At 40.0% G+C, this 20,108-nt stretch overlaps 1 protein-coding gene across 2 annotated transcripts in view; it reads left to right on the plus strand.

The window, feature by feature from the left end:
- The window catches only part of npas3 (neuronal PAS domain protein 3), a 136,482-nt gene that overhangs the window by 102,338 nt on the left and 14,036 nt on the right, over positions 1–20,108 (plus strand). For both annotated transcript variants that reach the window (XM_077731608.1, XM_077731610.1), the window contains exons 6-8: positions 7,520–7,700; positions 18,881–18,999; positions 19,254–19,447. In XM_077731608.1, the coding sequence (XP_077587734.1) occupies positions 7,520–7,700; positions 18,881–18,999; positions 19,254–19,447 (494 nt within the window). The remainder of the gene's footprint in view (positions 1–7,519; positions 7,701–18,880; positions 19,000–19,253; positions 19,448–20,108) is intronic.

The following is a 20,108-nucleotide window of genomic DNA, read 5'->3' on the forward strand; positions in this document are numbered from 1 at the left end:
ACGGTGCTTGTTGTGCGCGCTGGTGCTTTCTCATACATTTCACATGCCGCTGAGGTGAGGCGGCCGCGTGACCTTGACGGATACGCCGTACGTTTCAATTTTTCTTTGAAAAAGAAGTCTTTTAAAAAAAAAAAAGTCATTTGTTTCAGTTGGATTCACTCCTGAAAGTTGAAAATGTTTCAAGTTTGACCTCAGCAATGTCAAACCACAGAATATGATTTTAAAACTACTTGGAGATTTTCTTCATAAACTTTCTTTGCTAGATTAATTTATATTCGTGTTACCCCAAAGTACATTTGAGGAGAATTGACTAAGAATCATGAATTATTTGCAATGAATCAATCAAACAATTTGTATATTAATGTGGGATCTAATCCTTATACCGTAATTTCATGACTATAAGGCGCACTTAAAAGTCTTGAATTTTCTCCAAAATAGACAGTGCGCCTTATAATCCAGTGCGCCTTATATATGGAAAAACAGAAAACCAAAAGCGAAAAACCACCAGTCGGACATTAAAAAAACACAAACGCCTGAACTGAAACAATACTGTTAAATATGCAGATGCCATCTTAGTTTACAAAATCTTCGGTCATATAGCTCCTCCCTCACTGCAAGATTTTATATAAAAAAATCCAAAACATCAACAATGACTGGCTCTAGAGGTGACTGTGTAGTGAGTACTTCATACCTGAAAGTCAATAGCACTTACCGTATTTTCACGACTATAAGGCGCACTTAAAAGTCTTAAATTTTCTCCAAAATAGACAGTGCGCCTTATAATACAGTGCTCCTTATAATACAGTGCACCTTATATATGGAATGTCATTCATTGAGGGTGCACCTTATAATGCGGTGCGCCCGATAGTCGTGAAAATACGGTACATTCAATAACTTCGGATCAGAGGAAGCACACAGAGTTGGTCGTGATGAGAATTTACCAGACTTCAGCTGAAGGAGGGGATCGGAGTAGCCAGCGCTGGGATATGTGTCCATCCCCCAGCCTGACCAGTTCGAATCCCTAGCTACCCCCAACAGTTAAGCTAGTTTTATTAACAAAGGGTCATGTGACCTAGGTACAAACTAGGCGGGAAGAAGTGAACAAAAAAATGGGCGTGTCATGGTATATGACGCGCCCCTAACTCATAGGTGTCATGATGGAAATTTCCACTAGGCTCTGCAAAATTCTATCCTAGTAACTACACTAAATAAAAGTATGACAATTTTATATTCCACAATTAACCATACAGTATTCATTTTATTTTAGTCTGGGCTTAAAATGTCAGCTGTAAATGTGCATTGGAGGCTTTGGAAATCTGAACAACTACACCTCAGGTTGGTTAGTCGCAGGGCACATATAGGGATAGATAACCATTCGCACTCCAAATCAGAACGTTACCGAGTGGGAATTGATCCCACAGCGCCTGCACCGAATCAGTTGACAGAATCGGCATGCAGGATTTAGGGTGATATCCCCCGTACATGATGGTGAGCTTTCTGTAGGGCAGTTGTGATTCCCCAGTGTATGCTTCCGTGCATGTGTGTCCACTTGCCACCTGACGAAATCGATGACCCGCATCTATTCCTAAAGTTGAAGGTCATTCAAGGTCATCCGCTCCTGACAAAGAGTGACAGCTAGGGGGCGGGGCCTTTGAGCTCCGGCCAATCGAGCGATGGCCTGTCAGAATATGAAGCGGTGCAGACAGCAAATGCTAATGAACTCAATTTGATGCAAATGAAGGCGATCATTTTTATTGACACGCCGGATCGATGCTCAGCGGAAGGTCAACGGCGGTCCCTGGAGACACTGAGCACATTTGAATAAAAGCCCTGGAGGAGGTCACTCGTGTCCTTCAGGTGTGTGCGTGTGTGTGTGTGTGTGTGTGTGTGCATGTGCATGCGTCAGGTGTGGTTTTGTGTTCTTAAAGAGGCGAGGCAAGCTTTTTTAGAAAATAAGAAAAAAAAGATTTTGCCAAACTACGTTTAAATATTACATACGTTCAGGAATCCTCCTCTAACAGTGAAAATCAAATATTTTGAATTGTAATTTCTGTCATTAGAAAGCATCAGGTTTTATTAAGATAGACTTATTTATTTTTTCAAATTGAATAATTTGATATTTTGCATTTACAAAGACAGGCATATTAACCTCTTATTAATATTGACCATAATAATGTGCTTTTGGGATAAGTGGTTTAGAAAGTTAATGATTAAACAAATACTTTTTTCTATTATTTATGTACATTATATATATTATTAAGCTTGAGGGTCCGATCCCAGGTCGATCCACCTGAGTGGAGTTTGCATGTTCTTCCCGGGCTTGTGTGGGTTTTTTCCAGGTACTCCGGTTTTATCCCACAAAACATGCATTGTAGCCTGATTGAACACTCTAAATTGCCCCTAGGTTTGAGTTTGAGTGTGGATGGTTGTCCATCTCTGTGTGCCCTGTGATTGGCTGGCAACCAATTTGGGGTGTCCCCCGCCTCCTGAAGTCAGTTGGGATTGGCTCCAGCATCCCCTGCGACCCATGTGAGGATAAGCAGTTCAGAAAATGAATGAATTAAAAAGAATGGAAGTCATTACTGGAGAGAACTGCAAGTTCTTTGCACACCATTAAACAATCAATGATCATGTTTCAGTTCAAATTGAGAGTTAAATATATGAATAACCCTAATCCAATTGGACGAGGAGGCTGAAAATAATAGCAATTGTTCACCAGCACTGCATATTTTATCTTAAAATATAAATAAACTTCTTCTTAAGGTAGTTCACAAACCATTATCTCTCACATTACCGCTGTCGGCCGTCTCATGTTGATATTAACATGAGAACACGAGTGCCTTCATTGTGTGAGCTTATCACTTTCCCATAATGCACGGTGGGGATTGAGCATTTCGTGGGATGTCTTTACTTTTAATGTATTGTCAAGGACTGATCAGATAAGCATGAAGCGTGTGACTGATGAGTGTGTGCGTGAGGACGCGTCAGCAGGTTGAAGAAGCTTTATGATTTGTGCCACAGACACACAAGTGTGTAAGACCACATATTGATCGCACACTTCCTGTTCCTCGGGGACTCTTCACACATACTGAAGAGTTAGTGAGGTATGTTGAAATGTTGATCCTGCTGCAGACAAACTTGCTGCTCTCTTTCTGCAAAATGTCTTCAACTCTGGCTGTGTTTGTGTGTATTGCATTGTACCTCCTTCATGGTCCATGTGACATGATTGTTTTTAGCATCCTGTGCTTTGTTTGGTTTAATACATCACATTCTATCACACTCAGCTGACACACACATGCACACCCTTGCACACACAAAGCAGTAGAAACAGTTCATATTGGCGGGTTCATTTGTCATCTTTTGAGCGGCTGACAAGCTGAGTGCCTACTTACCTAGAGTGCACATGTGTTTGTGTGTGTGTGTCAAAAGAAATTCATACTCATCCATCCGGCTGATAACACACTTGCGTTGTCAGAATATGCACGCAAACAAACACTTTACACGCGGAAAAGAACAGCCCCCCAAACTGGTTCGCTCCTATAATTTTAATATGAAAAACAATCCTTGTGTTTTTCAATATGGATGCTTTGAATCAAAATTGACAGCTTAATGTTTAATTTTCCTGAAACGAATGTCATGGGGTGACATTTTTTTTAGTCTTGGCACAATTTTTTAAAGAATTTAGGCATGAGATGGGCTGTTTTAAACCAATGTGGTGGACTTACTGTTGTTTTTAGGCCACAGCTCCTTGAGACCTTTGGTACAGTTATGATTGGCATGTCCACCAAGTTTCTTGTTTTTGAGTGAAACTGATGCTGTTGGTTGTATTTTAAAAAAATGAATTTATGACAATCCAGTTTTTGATTGAAACCTTCCTTGGCACCTTTTTCCAGAGGTTTCAACTTAAAAACAATTTGGGACACACTTTGAGACTATTTTAGGTTTTTATTTTTGTTTCCACCAAATATCATGGTGTGTAAAACTAAAGTATAGGCAAGTTTTTATTTTATATTTTTTCAACCTTGGTGCATTTTTAAGAACTTTCAGGCTGAAGTAGGTTAGTTCAAACTAAACTGGTGGATCAATCTGGTTCATTTTGGGACATGAGTTATTGAGACCCTTGTGCACCCAGTGATGACATGTTCATGAAACTGGGGTCAGGCAGCCTTTCTTATCACACAATTGAAAGATTTCAACCTTGAAATGGTACGCTATAATGCAAAATGGCCAACCCCTGTTCAACTTAGGGTTATGGTCTTTGAGTCTTCCTTCTGTACCTTGTTTTGAAAGGTGTGCCCACTAAATTTCCTATTGGTGAATGAAACTGCCATTGTGTGCTGTTCCTGTTGTTGTTTTTAAAGCTTTTTTTGCACCGTTTTCACAGAATTTAATGGGAGATTTCAAGCCAATGGGTCTTTGGAACTTCCTGATATATCCTGTTATATTAAATATGTCCATTAAATTCCATGCTGATCACTTCTTTTTCAATTTTTTTGTCTAATTGAATTTAAAAACAAATTAAGTTACTTCAAACTAAAATGTCTGACTTCCTGTTCAATTTGGAAAATGGGTCCTTAAGATTTTTTTTGTTGGGCATCCCATTGTGATCATGAATCCCATCAAATTTTTGGTCGATAAGAGTAACCGCCATCAAGGGCTGTAAAAAACGACTTAACATTAATTTAATGAGAGAACCCTGCGTGTGATTTCCAGGGTGACGAGACAGACTACGGTGGGATGTTCTTAATCTCAGTGCACGTTCACGGCTTTCCTTGAATGTTCTCTGAGCGAGCTCAGTGTCGTCAGCGGCCGGCTCGTTAGCGACCGGCGTCTAATTATGCGCCGTCAAACTCTGAATATTAGCCCACTTAGCTCGTGTTTAATGTCCTCATTAATTTTGTGCTGCCAGCACACATCCATTTATTTGATTACGTCTTTGCAAAGTCACCAAGAGCGCTTACGCTCTCGTCACTAGGTGTGTGCGTGTCTGTGCTTGTGTTTTTGTGTGAGCATACTTTCCAACCTAATGAAAACGCCATCAAAGATTGAGATTAATGGCAACACTAAATATTTTTTTAAGTAAACATATTTTTTTTATTACCCCAATGTTTTATTTTCAGTGTGCGTTTGTTTTAGTCACCCTGAAAATGTTCCGTTGACAATTAAAAAGTACTACAAATTGACCAAAACTTTTTCCTCATTATAAAAATACTTAAATTGTGCAAACTTCCCCTTGGGGCTGTTCACGCGCATGTATTTGTGTACACGCAAGCGCCCGATCCAATTAGCGTGGATCCGTGTCGGTGTGGACGCCAACTCCCATGATGCGCTGGGTTTTTTGCAGCCACGCCATCCGTAATCGGAGCTACACTTTATGACACACTCAGATGCCTGGAAGGAATTCCTTAATAACAGGATTACATGAGTGTAATCCCTTTGTCTCCATGGACACACACAACCGGCACACACTCACATATGCTAGACAATTTTACATGTGCAAATTGATGTGAAGTATACTTTTGCTATTTGTGTTTCGTACATGTTTTTGCCCATAAATTGAAACAGGAAATAGTGACTCTTAAGCCTTCATAATGCATTCATTTTACTTACCGTATTTTCACGACCATAGGCACACCACATTATAAGGCGCACCCTCAATGAATGACATTTTTTCCATATATAAGGCGCACTGTATTATAAGGCGCAATGTCTATTTTGGAGAAAATGTAAGACTTATAAGCGAGCCTTATAGTCCTGAAAATACGGTAATTGCTATAGACTACCAGGTATGAAGCACTCACTACACAGTCACCTCTAGAGGCAGCCATTGTTGATGTTTTGGATTTTTTTGTAAAAAATCTTGCAGTGGGGGAGGAGCTATATTATGGAAGATTTTGTAAACTTAGATGGCATCTGCATATTTAACAGTATTGTTTCAGTTTAGACGTTTGTGTTTTTTTAATATCCGACAGTGGTGGTTTTTCGTTTTTGGTTGTCTGTTTTTTCCATATAAAAAGCGCACTGGATTATAAGGCGCACTGTCTATTTTGGAGAAAATTTAAGACTTTTAAGTGTGCCTTATAGTCGTGAAAATACGGTATGTGTCTGCCAATAACGGTGATGGATGTCCCATTCATTGGGTGAGGCAGAGGCATGCAGGGAATGTTCACTGCCTATTTTCCCAGTCTAAATTGATTGGACGTCTATCACCATCAATGGCACTGAAAAAAGAGCATTCACATCCACCCCTCATAATCTAACATTAATCATAGATGTGATGCTGTTCTTTTCTGTATTGTATTATTTTTGGTTAAATTAACATCATACAAGGGTGGCCCGGCGGATGAGTGGTTAGCACGGCAGCCTCACAGTGTGGGACCTGCATTCAAATCCTGGTCGGTGTACCTGTGTGGAGTTTGCATGTTCTCCTGCGTGGGTTTTCTGCGGGTACTCCGGTTTCCTCGCACATTCCAAAAACATGCATGGAAGGCTGATTGGACACTCTAAACTGCCCAGAGGTATTAGTGAGAGCGTGAATGGTTGTTTTTCTCCATGTGCCATGAGATCAGATGGGAGCAAATTCCGGCTGTCCCCCGCCTCTGGCCCAGAGTCAGCTGGGAAAGACTGCAGCACCCCCCGCGATCCTAGTGAGGATGAATTTTTTTTCTACGAAGACAGAATGTTCATCAAATTTCTAAAGCATATCTTGGATTTTTAGCTGTTGGAACGCTCGCTGATTCCTCCTCGTCGTCCTGTATTGCCGAATTTTCCATTATCTCTAGAGAGTTTGTTTTTATTCCCCTCGACCAAATCGTCATTGTCCTCCTCACTGACCACTTATTTTCATTCCCACTGGTGATCTTTTTGGGAGGCATGGTGATAAAAACAGAAGCTGCCGCTTTATCCACACTTGAAAAAACTCAACAAAAAACACTGTCATAACTCTGTGACAACGAACCGCGGTCTAAAGAACATAAGAGACAATCTTGAAACATGGATAGTGGTTGTTGTGAGACAGTCAATGACAGCCCAGTACAGTGTAGCGAGGTTCTAAAGTGAAAATCAATGCATCGGCAACAATTTTTAAAATAAGATAACGGATAAGGAAATGCATTTATATTTTTGGGGGATTTCTTTTTCGTATCTTATGGCACTCATTTGCATATAAAAAGCTTTCATAACCTGAAAATGTTGTACCTAGAGGCATTCGTACTTAGAGGTATGACTTACAAAAACATTTTAACACAAAATTGTAAAGTTGCCCTTTAAGTGAATTATTAATCTGCAAGGTTAGATTATTTCATTTTTCAAACTGTAAAAATGGATTGATGTGTTGATGTGAAAGAATATTTATTGTATACTCGTTCATTCACTCACTGTATTACTTTCTGTATTACTTTACAGGAAGTAATGCCTTTCAATGCGGAAGATGACGTTGGTGTACTAACTAGAATGAGTTTTAATTTGAAGGGCCATATGGCATTCTATGTAACGCTCCATTTATGCTATTTTTCCTCAGGTGGAACTAACGGGCAGCAGCGTGTTCGACTACATCCACCCAGGCGACCATGTAGAAATGGCCGAACAGCTGGGCATGAAGATCCCGCCTGGCCGAGGCACGTCGCTGTGCCAGGGCGCCATCAATGAGGATGCCGCCTCATCAGCATCATCCTCGTCACACCCAGAGACACCTGAGCCAGGTAACCCGAGTGTTCACTGGGAATTTCTTGCAAGAGTAACGAAGCATAATTCTTTTTTTCATCAAATTAGTTTTTCCCAAAGACAAAAAAACATATATTTTATATTTTAAAATATTTTCATATCTAAATACAGTAGGACCTCTACTTACGAAATCATTGGTCAATTGCTCAAAGGATTTTTGAAGAAAATATTAGGATTGAAACAACAGGATAGACTACTCATCTGATGCCCTGCTTCCTTCTTTATGTCAAATTACTAAAGTTGACTAAAAAAGTAGATGGTAATATCGGCGGTTTTTATCTCGTTCCAATTACTTACACAACTATTAACTATTTTTGATAATATCTTGGAGAAAAAACCCAACAACTAAAACATTGTAGTCTGTAACCCTCTCGACTCTAACGAGGATACGCAGTATGGAAAATGAATGAACGAAATAGCGAAGCTTGGTGCAAATTGTGTTGTTTTTGTTAACGATGACATTAACAAAAGTATTTGTTATCAAAACAAGTTTTTCATGGCGATTACTTAACAGTGGTCAATTCAGGGTGTTTCTTGCCATGAGCTCGAAGTCAGCTGGGACAGGCCCCAGCACCCTTCGCAATCCTTGTAAGGATAGGGGTTCAGAAAATAAATGAGTTAACAGGGACCAGCGAAAACTTGTTATGGTTGACTCTAACAAAAGACAATTGTCATTTTTCGAGACAAAAATGCTAAATAGTTTCTGTTTCTGTCATATTTTTACAATGCGTGAGATTTGTTTATTGTACGTGTAATTTGTCAATCTGCATCCTAACTGTGTTTGGTCGTGTTAGTCATGCAATATGCCGGTGACTGGTGAATAACAATGGCAGCAGGCATACTTGGTAGTGGGAAACTGTGCAAGGATATATAGTCATATTTTAAATATAATCAGAGAGAATTGAGAACAGAATGCAAACTAGGTAAAAACACTGCGAGTGAAAGTTTATTCAGTCAATTCAGTATTTCACTTTATTCAAAGGTAGCTTTTGACAGGGCAGCGGAAGACAAAAATTAAAAGGCTTGCCCAAAACAACACTGGTGCTAACGAAGAACTTTGTAGTCCGTGTCTCTGCAATGCGTCAAGGTCACCACATTCCTTTCTAACACCCAAATCTTTCCCAACACAGACCTTTTACTCCATCAACAGCCAATCAGAATATCTGGGCACTTTCAAATCAACATTTTGTGCAAAGGTGATGAAATGGCAACGAAGGGTGAGAAAATTAATGGGGAAGAAAACAAACAAAACAATATAAATACAATGCAATTGTTTTTATTTTATGTTGTTTAGCAGATCTGTAATTCATTCATTTTTTTAACGTTACACTCTCCGTATTGGCTCTTAACTAGGCTCAAAAATCAATTAATCTTTAAAGCAATTTGATAATCATGTTGTTTTGTTTAGATTTTTATAATTACCGTATTTTCTCACATATAAGCCATATTTGTAACTAAAAAAAAGACTGAATCAAGGATTCATATGCACATAAGAATTGGAGCGTTGCTGCAATCAACATTTACTATTGGTTGGTTATTTTCTGTTTTGCAGTAAGAAAAGAACCATTACTTCCTTCTCATGTTGACCCTTTTGATTAATACAGTATCTCAGAAACACCACATGCGATGATTTTTATTAAGATTTCCCCTTCAAAGTGACACATTTCTACTCCCAATTAAAACCATGAATATAGAGGTAAAAATTATCAATCAGGGGGCGACTTATACATGAGAAATTGTAAAATTCAACAATTTTAAGGCAATTTTAAGGGTGCAGTTTGTACACGGAGGCAACTTATATGCGAGAAAATACGGTAGAAGTGTGCTCTACACAATACATGACGTTAAGCTTCAATGGTAAAGTCCTTTTACGTAGATATATTTATATATATGCATGTAGTGAAGTGGAGGCATTCCCCCCTGACGTCTTTGCACCCTGACTGTGAAAATACCCCAAGGAACTAATTCCAGTCCAAAGCAACGGCACACCATTAGCATTCCGCAAACGTTCCAGCTGGAGCACGTGGACGACTTTTCACCTGGCAAAGCTTCTCACGCTGCTGACGATAATTTGAGAATTAGAGTGAAATCCATTTGTAAATTAAACAAAGTGACTTGATCTGGGCGGAGGACGTCACTTCATCAGGACGTTCAAACATGCCGCAGATTGCCTCGCTGGCTGTGGCGGTCCGCCGAGACGCTGCGCTAATTACATCTGCCGCACATTTATTCGCAGCTCATTGCTGCTGCTTGACGGCTGGGGAGACACGAGGGAAGAGGGGGGCTTTATTAATTGGAATTCCACATTTTTCACTTTTTTTTCTCTTTGACTTTGTGCAAACATCTCACAGCTCAAGTTGCCCGACACTTGTCACCAGAAAGAAAACGTTCCCCCACCCTAACAAAATGCCCCGATAACTAATTGTGAACTAAAAAGTGTTGAACATGCTTTGCCTCCTTCTACCTGACTCCTTCTGATCTTTGTCAAATGAGACATGACTTACCCCGGTATGCTACTATTAGCTATGTTCATGATAAGGTATATTTCTTTGTAATTTAAAATTGTGTCAGGTTAAGCGATTCAAATTTGGTAGAAATTGAAGTCTTGAGGACAGTTTTAACTGTAAACTAAAATGGTTGACTTCCAGTGCATTTCCTTGTAGTTTTATCCATAATGATGTTCATCAAACTTCATTTTGTTAATGCCTGACTCAAACTACACAGTTTCAAACACATTTTAACCAACGTCGTGGAGAATCATTGACTTTTGTGGTTGAAACTTTGAAGTGAATTCTGTCTGTAGTGTAAAATATTCATCCCAGGAAGTCTGATGAATCTGAATTTCAGCCTACGTGTTCTTACTATTAGTTGATGAATATTGACCAAATAGGGGCGGCCCAGTTTGAACGTGGTTTGAGCATCAGCCCCACTTTTTTGAGATTACGGTTCAATCCCAGATTCGGAGCTTCCTGTGTGGTGTTTGCATGGGTTTTCTCCGGGTATTCCGGTTTCCTACCACATCCCAAAATAGTGGTAGGATGGTTCGACTCTAAATATTCCCTGGGAATGAGTGCGCGCATGTATGGTGACTGTGTAGTGAGTGCTTCATACCTGGAAGTCAATAGCAATTACCGTATTTTCACGACTATAAGGCGCACTTAAAAGTCTTACATTTTCTCCAAAATAGACAGTGCGCCTTATAATACAGTGCGCCTTATAATACAGTGCGCCTTATATATGGAAAAATGTCATTCATTGAGGGTGCGCCTTATATATGGGAAAAATGTCATTCATTGAGGGTGCGATTTATAATGCGGTGCGCCTTATAGTCGTGAAAATACGGTAAGTCTTTTTAATCTCTAGTACCTTTCAACCACTAACACATGCAAGCAATCAGGTATGCACAAAAACATTGAATTAAAATATTAATACTATTGCGATATCTCTGTTAACAAAGGGGAACGTTCTTCAAAAACAGAGCTCGAATTGAAAGCAGCATGACACCTACACATGTTCCTCCAGCTGACGAATGAACAGTGAATCCCATTTTCCTATATTATTTATACCGATATTTTTAACAAAAGTATTGATCCGAGCAGAGCAAACGACCATCACTACTATGATAGAAAGGCTCTCCGTCGCCATGACTGATTGACAGCTGCTTGTCCCATTTCTTGAAAAACATCAGCTGTCAGACTCTGAATTTTGCCATAGTACACAGTGAATAGCTCTGGTCTTGTAATGTGACAACTTGTCCATTCCAAGACACACCAGGGTATCAATTGGTAATCTTACACCGTGATTGTCAAAAATGACAGAAAATATGGTGTTGTCAGGAACATAAAAAAATCAGGTGTCAGGGGCTGGATGCTTTTAAATCGTCAAAAGATTGAGAAGTGCATTATGGCAAATACTGACTACGGTGCAGGCAGGCACGGGCTCGATTCCCGCTGATGGCGGTATGATTCGGTATGATTGTGACTCCGTATGGTTGTTTGTCTCTCTGTGTGCCCTAGGGTTGACTGGCGACCAGTCTAGGGTCTAGTCTGCCTTTCGCTCGAAGTCAGCCCTTAGGCCTTTCGAGGATGCGCGGTATGGAAGATGAATGAATGAATTATGGCACAGCAAGATTTAGGAGAAAAGGGCCGGTTTGAAACTGAATGAATCATTTTGTTGGTTTTCTGAAATGTTTTTCTAGTTCTGTTGTTATGATGATATTTACTTAATTTCATGATACTATTGAAATCTGGCTTTGGTCCAAATGAATTAAGATCAGAAAAAATAAAAGTGGTGGTAAAATAATGTCTATAACCCAAAATGGCAGGTTTTCTTTGTATTTACTACCTCTGGTGAGTTTCATTCACCATTCACGCTCACACTCATAACTACGGCCAATTTAGAGTGTTTAACCAGCCTACCATGCATGTTTTTGGGATGTGGGTGAAAACCGCAGTACCCAGAGAAAACCCACTCAAGCCTGGGTAGAACATGCAAACTCCACACAGGTGGACCGACCTGGATTTAAACGCAGGACCCCTGAACTGTGAGGCGCTAACCACTCAGCCGCCAGGCTGTCAATTTTAATACATTGAAAAATCATTTTCTTTCTTTTTTTTTTTGTGTTTCACATTTTTCAAACACAATATGGACACTTTAACCATTTTGAAAAGGTTTAGTTGGTAGTTGTTGTTTTTTTAAGACCGTAGAACCAAATAGAGAATTTTCAAATGAAATACTATTAAGGAAAAAACTAAACTAAAAATGACTTTGAGTGCATTTTTTAAATTATTTAAAGAACCCTTGAAAATGGCTGTAAAGTTTCTAAAATGGGCACTTTATGGGACATTTCAAAGTTTGTGTGTCATCTTCCTACACTCATAATTGGCACATTCCCAAAATTTAATTCAGCTAAACAAAACTATCTTTAACTTTTCTTGCCAATGTTGTTTCTCTTTTCCAGTAGCTCGCATGAACAGGTGAGCGTACATTTTTTAGCCGTGAGCATAAAGTTAAAATTTTAGTGATCAAAAGAGCAAAAATCAAATGACCTTGTCAGACTCGCATTGCAGTGCAGAAAATCATCTTGAAAGGAGCATGATGCAATTTGACTGTTAAAAGTCCAACAGATGATTCATGCAAAATATCTGAGCCATCTTCTTACAAGCCACACCCTCTATCACCGCCACGGGGTAAACTCGACACATTTTCATAAGGGCTTTGAACTTGCTATTCAAGGTCACAGGAATGGACCTTTTGCATCAGGCATTCAGGAATCAGAAATGGAACTACCGTATTTTCACGACCAAAGGCGCACTGCATTATAAGGCGCACCCTCAATGAATGACATTTTTCCATATATAAGGCGCACTGTATTATAAGGCACACTGTATTATAAGGCGCACTGTATTATACTTTTAAATGCGCCTTATAGTCATGGTAATTGCTATTGACTTCCAGGTATGAAGCACTCACTACACAGTCACCTGTAGAGCCAGCCATTGTTGATGTTTTGGATTTTTTTTGTATAAAATCTTGCAGTGGGGGAGGAGCTATATGATGGAAGATTTTGTAAACTAAGATGGCATCTGCATATTTAACAGTATTGTTTCAGTTCAGGCGTTTGTGTTTTTTAATATTCGACAGTGTTGGTTTTTCGTTTTTGGTTTTCTGTTTTTTCCATATATAAGGCGCACTGGATTATAAAGCGCACTGTCTATTTTGGAGAAAATTTAAAACTTTTAAGTGCGCCTTATAGTCATGAAAATACGGTCATATGAACTATTGTCTACAGTTCTATCGTCATGGCATTAGTCCCCCCACCCCTTAAAGATCTGGGAATTTTTGAGGCAGTGACATTTTGTTAAGGTGTGTTTGGGAGCATGTTTAGCGTATGGCACACTAATTGTCTTATTTCAACATGGTTGCCTTGGTTATTGTCGCTAATGACACGATTAGCCCAGCAGACTAATGGCTCACATTTATCATCATCACTATGCAATGTGTGTGCACACGCATGTAATGTGTGTAAAGAATAATTGTCTTTTGATACAGTGAGGCTGGCTAAACGATGACACATGGATGATATCATCAAGGAGACCCACCACAGGAATATCTTGAGATACGAGCTTAATGTGTTCCGGAATCTAGCTCGTATGTCGATTCACTCGTATCTGAAAACAACTTTACCCATAGAAATGAACTAAATAAAATTAATTCATTCCCACCCTCTGAAAAAAACACCAAAAAACAGATATTACGATGGGAAAACATATTTTAATTGGTTCTAATTCACCATCTAGTAACAAATAACTAGTGGTTTAAAAAGTGCAATACTAAAATGCATCCATAAACATAAATGTTACTTTAATGAACTTAGATTACGATAAAGACACACTTAAAAATAAGTTTTAAGCTTACCTTATACTAAACTTAATTCTAAATTTGTTTTAATTTGTTTTTGTTTTCTTTTGCTGGCTTGACTCTTTTTGCCTCGTTTCCACCTTCAGTTTTTATACGGAACCTATCTAGGGATGTTTGATTTCGTCTCCCCTTCAAAATATTACAAAATAACGCACAAATGTCTCGTATTGGCGAGCCAGCTCTGTCATGCGTATGCCACTCATGTTTTTCGATTATTTGATGCTTAATATAGATTGTCATCATATGTTGTTTCTTCGCACTACCCTTCAATGCTCCTAGTTGCTTTGGATCCACTATTTTTCTCTTAATTCTGAACTTACTAACGCAAAAAAACAGAAAAATGCAACGCTCCGCCCACTGCAGGTGTATAGATATCTTTATACGAAGGAGATGTGGCAAGAAAGACAGTGCAGTGTTTTCATTAGCAGCCTTTCGTGTCTTTGCCACCTGGATGTCTCTTGTCCTAGTATCTCAAAATTTGTCTCGAATCTCAAGGCAAATATTTGCTCGGAATTTTACTTGTATCTCAAATCAAATTTCTCGTATGTTGGGGCACTCGTGTGTCAAGGTATTACTGCACTAGAAATGTGCGATTAATGGAGGCCAGGCTGGTCCTTCGAAAGTCGTTTTTGAATTCAATCCACTTCTTTTTGAATTGAACGTTGGTAAACATCATAGTTTTGGATCCATTTAATTCATTTTTTGGGGGAGGCACGTTATTTTACATTATCAATGAATGGTAACTTATCTCCAGTGTCAGTCCTGCCTTTTCAAGTTTTACTTTTCCCTTTTTCACTCCTGATTGTTTCCCCAAAGAGGGAGAGGATCTGAAGTGAGCTTATAGGGGCTTTAACATAGCGGTATGGCGCAGGAGGAGGATGAAGGGGAGGCAAGAAGAAGTACAGGGATCAGGAAGTGTAGGGATCAATGCGTTTCCATTTCAAGAGGCGGGCGACGAGCTCTCAAGGTGGAGCATGCTGACATCACACACATGGGCACCACTAAGTTGCTGGCTTTCCCATTGACTGTTTTTGACACTTGCTGTCTTTGTTACTTATTGTCATTTCCACATCGAGTCTTTTTCACTTTCCCTTTTTTTCACGTGTTTTGTGGTTTCCTATTTTTCCACTTCCTGTCATTTTCGATTTGTTTACTTTTCATCACTTTCTTTAGTCATTCTCATGTCTATTCAACTTCCTGTCATTGTTATTTTTTGTCTTTTCCATTTCGTCAATTGCGTTTGTCTCTTCTTTTTTCCCCCTTTCATTTTTTTCCTCTCATCTATTCTTGTTTTCCTTTCCCCCTTTCTTGTCTGTCACATCTCTCTCTTCTTAGACACCTTTATTTTTTTCATCATCTTTCCTGATGATCCTCTGAAAGCGTTTGTCAATTGACAGCAAAGCCATCGTTTCCTTGAAGGGATCCATCCCGTATCCTGCCTCATCCCTGTGTGAGCGATTCAGACCCCCCTGACGGGACCCTTGCACAATGTTTACACTATTCAACTATCAAAGACAGAGGATACCCATCCCTTCTCCTCACCATGTGATGTGATGTATGAGGGCTTATACCTAGAAATATATGTTTCTTCGTATATATATTGATATAGATGACCGTGTGTGTGTGGGTGTTGCATGGTTACGGCACATTTGTCATGATGGCTCGGCACCTCTACTGCTGGTGTTGCATTTTGGGTAAAACGCAGCGGACTGAAAAAATGAACTGACAGCTCAAAAAACTCAAATCTAAAACATAAGAAGTCACTTCCTGTCTTTTTCTATTTACTGTTTTTTCAACCACATCTCTTTTTTGACCCCTTTTTTCCAGTGCGCATGTTTTCTAGTTCTTGTTTTGTTCCAGTTTCAGAGATGCCAACTACTCCAGAATTTCCAGAGTTTACCCGGAAATGCAATGGATTTGGACAGCCTCCGTAAACTCTGTAAATACCCAAAATTGTCATAGAATTTTTATTGTTAAGCAACTATTTTGGAAAAATACCAAATATCCAATTTAAATGGCTCAAAATTCACACCGTCGCTACAGTTTCCGCCATCTTGATTCAACTGCACTGTAAATTCGGAATCGATTGCATAGGTAGCCTCTACCTTTACCTAGTTTTCATAGGAGAAGTATTATTACGGCTGATTAAGCCAACAGTCTTTTGTTTCAAAACAAATCAAATTATTTCCAGAGTTGTTTTAAAGGAAATAGGCTTACACAGCACTGGTAAATCTTATAAATATGCCTGCTCGGTAAGCGCAAAATGGATGGCCAGGATGATGTCCATTGTGGACAACACCTCCCACATCGTGAGTTTGTGGAGTCCCTCCAAAGCTCTTTCAGCATTAGACTGCTTCACTCTGACTGCAGAAATGAGCACTTCCGCAGATCTTTCCTTCCATCAGCTGTCAGGCTCTTTAACAAAATAAATGTCTGAATGTTAACACCACTTCTGACCACATTTGTTTCGTTTTAATTGTCCTAAGCAAATTTCTTTTAGATTTTATATCAATTCTGCGTGAATCGCACAATCCGAAAATACTCCTTAAATGGAACAAGTGCACTTTTTAAAATTTTGGTCTTTACTGTCTTCCTGCTTTTGCCATTTTGTGTATTTTCCATTTTCTACTTATTTCACTTTATGCCTCTGTACGTCATTTAGTTTTACCCGCTACATCCAGTTTGTTTTCATTTCCTGTCTTCTCTACTCAGATTCTTCTTTGCCCTTCCCTAGTGGACGCAGCATTTCTGTCAAAGAAAGTAAGAAGAAAAGTTTCATTTTCCTCTGAAGGACTTGTGCGTCTTTGTGACGGCGACAGTCACGACCTTGACGTTAGGTCACGTCATCTCGTTATCAGCATGGCACAATGACGCTCTGCGAGCGGGCAGCCATGTTTTAGCTTCACAAAGACGTCGGCGGCCCGTGGAGACCAGTCCCCGTCACGTCGTCGCACCGGTGGGGGCGCGTGTAGGTTTTTTGTCCGCACGGCTCGTTCTTTCTAATGAACGTTTCGTCCTTCAAAGGCCGCCAAAGTTTCATGGCGCAGATGATAATTATATTAATAAATATATAACAATAATGAGCTCCCGAGTGGCGCGGCGCCACCTGCTGCCTTTCAGGCTAATCTTTGTCTTAGAGGAGGCTCGTCCCACAAGATGTGGCAAAAGCCACAGAATGAGAAGCAGCACCTTTGTAACCCCAGCGTGCCTCCTCATCCTCGTCTTCGTCATTGGTTTCTTTCCTCCTCTTTTGCGCAGTTGTCTACGTTCATGTCCTCGTTTTCATTTTTTGCCTTTTTACCATTTTTCATTGAAAACCTGTGTGTGTCTGGGATCATTTGTGTCTTGCTTATTTGTGTTAGTATAGCCTTGGGTAGGGGTGTGTGTTTTTCTGTTTCTTTATGCACATATTTGTCTGTGTGTGTGTTCCTTTTAGTGGGGGTGTATGTGTGTAAGTGATCCCATTAATTCGGCATGTGTAACAAAAAGCTCTTCCTTGGCCGTATCTTTTCTGTCCTCCCTCCATCATCATTATTCGTGTATCACGTCCACAGTGATTTCCTGAGAGGAAGACGAGCAAGAGTTGTCTCCACTCGTGAGACATAACGGCCTGTTCGTTCATTCTTTCTTTCTTTCTTTCCCTCTGCACATTTTCTTCTTTCACTTTCTACATTTTCCTTCAGTCATATTTTGAGGTACGAGCTTAATGCAATCCGGGACCAAGCTCGTATGTCAATTTATTCATATCTCAAATCAACATTTTTCATTGAAAATAACTAAATACAAAGTAATTATTTCCCACTCTCTGAAAAAAAACACCAAAAAACAGGATAATACAATAGAAAAAACTTTTTATTGATTGTAAATCACTTTCTACTAACAGACTAACAAATAACTAGTGGTTATGATATTTAATACTACCATGATACATTATACAGTACAACGCGGTGGTGTGTGCGGAGCGGAGAGAGAGAGAGAGATGCAAAGTTTTAAACTTAGGTTACACTAAATTTAAACTTTCTTGTGCAATAACCAAGGCAAAGAGGGTAATGTATTCCACCGCGCCTTTCGGGGCGAGCTTCCTCCTTCTCCATACGTATAAAAAAAACTCGGTCACATGTACACTACTCATGTTTTTCTATTATTTCATGCTAAATATCGATTGTCATCATGCGCCTTTTCTTCGCACTACTCTTCATTGCACCGCTTGCTTTGGACCCATTGTTTTCCTTTAACTCTGCACTGATTTACACACAAAAAATAACAGAAAAAGGACACGCTCCACCCAGTGTTCGTAGATATCTTTGCACGAGGGAGGCGCGGCGAGAAAACCTGTGCGGTGTTTTTATAAGTCGCCTCTCGCATCTTGACCACCTGGCTGTCTCGTATCCTCGTATCTCAAAATTTGTCTCGTATCTCATGGCAAGAATTTGCTCGTAATTTTACTTGTATCTCAAATCAAACTGCTCGTATGTTTGGGCACTTGTATGTCAAGGTATTACTGTATGCTGTTTGTGATCATGACTAAGCCATAATGTCGTTTTTTACACTTTAGTAACTCTGAGTTGCATGCTTGTAGCTTTAGAAGGCAGGGCCGGAACTGGCTAGTGATTTAGAAGTCAGCGAATGAGAGCATAGTGTAGTAGTGTTCACCTGGTTTTGTGATTAGAGATGACCCGTGTACTCTGTTATTTTGTTTTGAAAACACTTAGAGGAAGTCATGTTTTTCTGTTTTCAGCTGAGTCAAGTAGTCCTGGCGTGGTGTCACCCAACTACTGTCTAGAACGTTCTTTCTTCATCCGAATGAAGTCGACGCTAACTAAAAGAGGTGTACACATTAAGTCATCGGGATACAAGGTTAGTAACACTGTTTTTTTAACTCCTTCGCTTACTGAAGAAGACTGACATCCAATGATTTTGAACTGGTCGATGGGTTGGGTAGCGTGATCAGTTCGACCATTACACCAATTTCGGTAAAAATATGGCTTGCCAAGCTGTTCTAATCTCCATTTTGACTGACTGCAGTTTCCCGTAACCCAATTCCATGAAAAATATTTCACGTTTAATAACTAATAAACTCTAATCATTTTGCACCTATTATTTTTCACCAGGTGATCCACGTGACCGGTCGCCTGCGCATCCGCATGGCGCTAACCCACAGCCGCTCAGTGCCCAATCAGATCATGGGCATGGTAGTGGTGGCACATGCCTTGCCACCGCCCACCATCAATGAAGTGCGCATTGACTGTCAAATGTTCGTCACCCGAGTCAACATGGACCTAAAGATTGTCTACTGTGAAAACAGGTGAGATCCAAAGTCAGCTGGGATAGGCTCCAGCACCACCGTTCAACCGTAGTGAGGAAAAGCGCTTCAGAAAATGAGAAAAATGAGACGTTTTCCTCCCACTTTTGCACTAAAGCGGTTTTCATTCCGCCGTCTCTTAAGATTCCCGACGCGGAATCTGTCCATTCGTCCGTCCAGTGGCCGCTCGCGTGGCGCATTTTTATTCATGAGCCAATCGCGTGCCGTAAGCCGCGGGCAAGTCTCTGATGGATCTATCTGGCTCGCTGGCGTCCAGATAAAAGTGATAGCATCTCGCTCACGACTTAACTGGCTGACCGAGGAGATTCTATCAGCACAAAGAGAGAAGAAAGTGGCGTGTTTTATTGTGAAAAAGAAAATTGAGGTTTGTATGGATTCTTTTTTTTGTGGGCGACACAATGATGAGCACCAGCCGCCTCCATTACAGGAATAGGAAATGTGTTTTAGGAAGAACGAGGCATGCTCCTATCTGCCTCCTTGTGTGATGCCCTCTATCTTAAATTCATAAAATGCGGGAGGAAAAAAACACTCCGGAATGTACCATTCTTTGCTGACGTATGACACAGAACGACGAATGACTTGATCGTCGTCAGGTGAGATCAAATCGTAAGAGACGAGAAGATGGAAAGAAGGATTAAAGGAT

Source organism: Stigmatopora nigra, chromosome 13 (genome assembly GCF_051989575.1).
Source record: "Stigmatopora nigra isolate UIUO_SnigA chromosome 13, RoL_Snig_1.1, whole genome shotgun sequence".
Lineage (NCBI taxonomy): Eukaryota > Metazoa > Chordata > Actinopteri > Syngnathiformes > Syngnathidae > Stigmatopora > Stigmatopora nigra.